Source organism: Salvelinus sp. IW2-2015, linkage group LG13 (assembly GCF_002910315.2).
Source record: "Salvelinus sp. IW2-2015 linkage group LG13, ASM291031v2, whole genome shotgun sequence".
In the NCBI taxonomy this organism is placed as follows: domain Eukaryota; kingdom Metazoa; phylum Chordata; class Actinopteri; order Salmoniformes; family Salmonidae; genus Salvelinus; species Salvelinus sp. IW2-2015.
Window position 1 is genome coordinate 46,060,375 of NC_036853.1, and position 5,594 is coordinate 46,065,968.

The following is a 5,594-nucleotide window of genomic DNA, read 5'->3' on the forward strand; positions in this document are numbered from 1 at the left end:
CCCTTATCCCTGGCCTCCCGAGGTGGACAGACGCTCAGTGAAAAAAAATAGGCAGGACGGAGACTGGAGCAAATATAAAAATCCCAGGGATTTACGCCCTGCTCAAACAGAATTATACAGTAATCTGGTCCCTTCCTGCAGACTTTTATAACCTCCTTTGGCACTAGGATCTACAACACACATACAAACACACACACACAGAGGGAGGAAAACATGCAACACTGTGTTTTCCCCCTCATCAYCTCCCAGACCTCTGTGTGTGCATTTCTGTGTGTGTGTGTGTTGTAAATCCTGGGGCCAAGGGGAGGTTATAAAAGTCCCCTAGAGGGAACAGATCACTGTATAAATCCGTGTGAGGAGGGAATACATCCCTGGGATTTGTATATTTGCTCCAGTCTCTGTCCTGCTCATTAATTCCCCTACAACACACAGCTCACAGGATTAGCAGGGGGATTGTACAGGGAAGTGGGGAAGAGGTAGGGAGAACGATGACCTGGCTCTTTCGGAGTTGGTTGGTTCAGTGGGTGAAGGACGGTGTTGGATGGTCAGAGTCCGTCAAGTGGACGTCAGATGCTCAGTTCAGCCTTTTGAAACCAGTGCAATTGTGGCGGGTTTATGCTGCTTTTGTCTGTGGCCCACGAACCACCGCTGCCCACACACGTGAGGCAACAACAAGGACAACGGGGGTGAGCGGCGGCGCACACGATCGAGCCGCCTATGACATTGGTCCTTAAACAAAGGCAATACTCTTCACTATGAAACAAAGTAGCCTATAGCCGGCCCAGATTGACATGCAAAATTGAATTGCATTGAATAGCAACTGAAAGTGGGCATTCATTTCACAAATCCACTTTACTCAAGTTTATTTGCTGCTAGTCTGTAAATCTGTGCGTGACAGCAGGATGTTCGAGATTGCACAGACTGAAAATGCACCAGCCTGAATGCACATGAGRCGCTGTTCCAAGTTGCCAACGAGGGTTTGTAAGGTCACGAAAAGTCATGGAAATTAGTTTAATCATTTTTGTTCATGTAATTCATGAAGGCACACTTTTAAATATGATCAATCACAACAAATTGACATATCACCCATTATCATAATGACCGTTCAGTGTGTGCCTGTGTGTGCTAGTGCGAATGGCCCGTTGCCCCAGGAGAGAGAGCGCAACATTTTAGCGGCAGGTATAAAATAATGACAGACAACAGACTAACTAGATAGCCAATTCAAAACATAACTCGTAGTAGTTATCTCTCTAGYTAACAATCGCTAACTAAACATTAATGTCATTGTTGCCTTTCCACCGGCACTGTAGATAGCCTTAWTAAATCGGCATCGTTGGAATGMTGGGATTCCCCTCTATTAAACAGTAGCCATGTAATTGCGACWGYATTAAAAATATTCTAAGAGTAGCCTAATTGACAAATACCTTGCTGTGCAGATCTYCCCTCAAACACAAATATTTGAGACTGATATATAAACATGTCTAGTTAGATACCTTGCTTTKAAAGTAACCTGCCTTATCCATTTGATCTCTGATTCATTGAATGAGGGAATCATTTTATAAAGACAAAAGTATTTGATTGTAATGTTGCAATATTTTATATCARKGGTGGCAACCATCCGCCAGGATAGCTACTGGGTGTGCAGGCTTTTGTTCCAGCCCTGKTCTAACCAAATTGTAGCCTAAACATCAGGTGCTCAACATGACCTTGCTAAGCAGCCTCGGGTGTTTCAGGGCTGGATCAAAAGCCAAAAGCGAGCTCTCCAGGTGGAGGGTTGACCACATATTGACAGCATGTGACTAACAGTGCAGTTCTACTTTGTGGAGGGTTTAAGTGCCTTGATCAAGGGAACAATGGCAGGAGATGGTAGACCTACATGGGATCAGACACAGCAGCTTTCCAGTGTCAATAATGCTTTACTTTTTAATGAAGGCTATAATAAGTCATGGAAATGTGGTTAAAAGTAATGGCGACGTCATGAAAAAATGTGTATGAACCCTTTCACTGTGAGTAATCAGAGTATAGCTTATAGCTTTATAGCATTTGTGAATTGGTGAACTAGTCTAATAGACCGCATTGGAAAAAGACAGCTCCTGCACTTCTTTCATCCCAAATCAAACACTGTTTCCAGCTAGTTGTTACAGAGTACTGGGCCCAGGAAGTGTATTMAAATGTTTGATAGAAAATCTGGTTTGTTAGAACTAGAATACCTGAAAGCTATCAAACTATATCATTAACAGTGGTAAACAAATTTACTTTTGCCATGAGAGATAACGAATACAGTCTTCTTTCAGTCCTGGTTTCTAGTAGCCAGGAATCCAAACTGATATAGTCCATTTTACCATAATTGTTTTTTAATTCCAGCTAGGATAGATATCTAGTTGGTTTACAGCTACGGTTAGTGATTGAGCCTTAGCATGGGCCAGGTCGAATCACAAATTACCTGGGCAGATCTGTAGCRCCGCCGTCACTGTTGATCTCTGGTTTCTGGGCCAAGAAATAGGGTTGTGGAGCCAGGACCTCAGCCAAGTTGGGGGACATCAATTAACGTTGCACATCGATACGGCCCCAGCCCGAGACAGATTGGTTTGTTTGCTAATGGCAATTAAAGTGTAATCAGTGGGTTTGAAAGTGTATTTGTCTTAGCGAGTGCCGTTGGACAAAGGCTTTCTTCAAATAAGTCCTAAGGAAACTGCTGAGCGGTGAAAATCTACTGGCTAATAGCAAGGTAATCCATTTTACCCAAATGTCTTTACTAAGTGTATTTAATTACGTATCGATATAACATGCATGAATTTCCCCCCAAAATTTGAACAAACCGGACTGCAATATGTGTGTGCTTGTGTTTTGTTGTGCTGTACTGAAATAGGTGCACACATCTGCATCTGATCCTTTATTTTGCATATGAACGATTCTTCAGATCCATGCATACAAAGAGCTCACAGAGATAGAGAAAGAGAGAGAGAGAAAGATGTCTCTTAGAGAATGAGAAGTGAGCGAGAAAGAAAGAAATCCCATACTTACAAACATATTCCACTGAATGATGGGAACAGTTTTGCAGGGCATCGTGACACAGCAGCAATCCAAACATATTGCTTCCTCCTCCAAAGGAAGGAGTGTTACAGTGTCACAACCCAACAAAAATGATCATTAACATTGGTAAAATCTTTAAAAAAAACACTTTTGGTAATGTTTGTGACCAGACATTGCAGAATTTTTCTGGCTTTCACGGTATGATATATTTGTCATTTGTAGGTTTGCAAAATGCAGGTTTTCTATAAATCTTGATTGCTACTTATTTCCTCCTGATTCTGGGAATATTCCAACTGGGATTTCTGAAAAACCTGTGAATTTTTGAGAAGTTCCAGGAATTTTRCAACCCTAGTCATTTTCTTTCATCGGATTATTGATGTTGGTGAAATGAACCTGATATATATTCTCGTACATCTATATAACATATACTTCATATAAAATAAAAACATATAATATGTCATACATAGAGTCACTGTTATCATCACTGTAAACATGAAAACAAAAGTACATTATCACTTTTTAAGTACCAAAAAAACTAACAAAAGTGCTTTTCGCAAAAGACAAAGMTACATTTTCCCCGTTTCGCTTTGACTGTATAGAGGTGAAGATAGCACAGATCACGGACGGTTCAGAAAGTGGAACTGTTTTGTATTTGGTAATTGTTTTCCTTTCACTTGTATTTTTTWAAGTAATTTTACTATTTTCTGTCACGTTGGTTCCCCTAAGCCTCCCTCCCCCTTTGTCCATGCGTGTGTGTTAGTATCACCCGGTCCCAAATCGCTCCCTACCCCTTCCCCTGGGCTCCTTAACTCCTCCAATGTTTGTAGATCTGCAGTGTACTGGATAGGTACAAGAAGCGAAATGGGGCAGCTTGAGCTTCCGCCATATTGCTTCCTTCCACCTTACAGATGTATAGACATTGATGGGTTYGCGCCATGGGGGAGGGGTAGGGAGCGCACTGGGACCAGCTGGTCCTCTCACACCAACTCCACCTTGACCTGGTTGTTGTTGGTGATGAGCGGCGACGGCTTGCYCTTGAGCCGCTCGGCCGCGTCGTTGGAGCTGCCGTGGAAGAAGATTCGCGCCGTGCAGACCGACACCACAATGCGCTTGTACTCGCGCCGGAAGTTCTGGTTGAGCACYCCGTATACGATGGCATTAAGGCAGCTGTTGAAGTAGGCCATGAAGTAGCTCGCCACGAAGAGCCACTCAGGGATGAGAGGCACCACCACCTCTGGGTTGATGGCCACCGCCAGCCCGATGAAGTTGAGCGGCGCCCAGCACACGGCGAACAGCACAAACACCACGAACATAGTCACGAAGTTCCTCACGTCGTGTGGCGTCAGTTTCGGTCTATTGTCCGGTTTGACACGTCGCCTAACCTGAATGACCAGGATCCAGATCCTCAGGTAGCAGTAAGTGACGATCATGATCGGTAGGATGAAGTGGAAGAAGACCACGGCGATGGTGTACGCCGAACTCGCCGACTGCTCGAACGTACACGAATACACCCTAGGGTCATACTGCAACGAACCCACGAAGAGATTCGGCACGATGGCCACAATGGTCAACGCCCAGATGAGTAGGACGTAACACACTGAGTTCTTGTCGCTGTACAGCTTGTCGTACTTAAGGCTGTGACATATATAACAGTAGCGGTTGATGGCAATGCCGGTGATGTTGAAGATGGAGCCGATGACGCTGACRCCCATGAGAAAACCGCTGATCTGGCAGTGGACATAGCCCAGGTTCCAGCCTTTGTGGAAGATGGAGGTGAGGACCAGAGGGTAGGGGTAGATGGCCACCACCAGGTCGGCCACAGCCAGGCTCACCACAAAGATGTTGCCTAGAGATAGAGAGAGAGAGAAAGAGAGAGAGAGAGAGAGAGAGAAGGAGAGAGAAAACAAAGAACATGGCAATTAGAAACGATTCTATCCTATCACAATGAGCACAATCAAAGTCATCAAGACAAACACAATGTTAATGTCACTGAATAAGTGGCTGAATGGACGGACAGGTAATTGTGTTTCCGTTCTTTCAGCCAGGAAGGCTTGACTAATTTATTTACATATACCATTTTGCATACTTCACAACACAGTAATCTGCTTCAAGGCTACTACTTTGACAACTAGGTGCTAATGGTGAGAGAAAAACAATGCCTTTGAATCTGCATATGCTTGTGTAAGTGTGTATGTCCGTGTGTGTGTGTGTGTGTGTGTGTGTGTGTTTCTTTGTTTGTTTCTTAGTTAGGGACCGTCAATCAATTGCACAATGTAAATGAGACAATATTTTCATCTTGCACACCTTTTAGTTTATTTGTATATGAATTTCTACAATGTATAGTTGTTTTTAGGTTTTTAATCATTGACATTTGGAGCTATTGAAATTTTAGCATATTCTCCCATGTACATTGTGTAATTTACTGATGATCCCTAACTAGCCCCATATGGATATCCAAAGTCAACCCAAATTTACCACAGACATTACGATTGGGTCGCGTGCAGCAAAGATGGTGGATAACTAAAAATAGTTCACTCAGGCCGTTAGCTTTTGATAAAAAT

At 43.4% G+C, this 5,594-nt stretch overlaps 1 protein-coding gene across 1 annotated transcript in view; it reads right to left on the reverse strand.

The window, feature by feature from the left end:
* Positions 1-2,880: 2,880 nt before the first annotated feature.
* LOC111971279 (melatonin receptor type 1A-A) overlaps positions 2,881-5,594 on the reverse strand; it is a 45,738-nt gene continuing 43,024 nt past the window's right edge. The window contains exon 2 of the mRNA XM_023998043.2: positions 2,881-4,879. Coding sequence (XP_023853811.2) covers positions 4,011-4,879 — 869 coding nt within the window. The 3' untranslated portion in view covers positions 2,881-4,010. The remainder of the gene's footprint in view (positions 4,880-5,594) is intronic.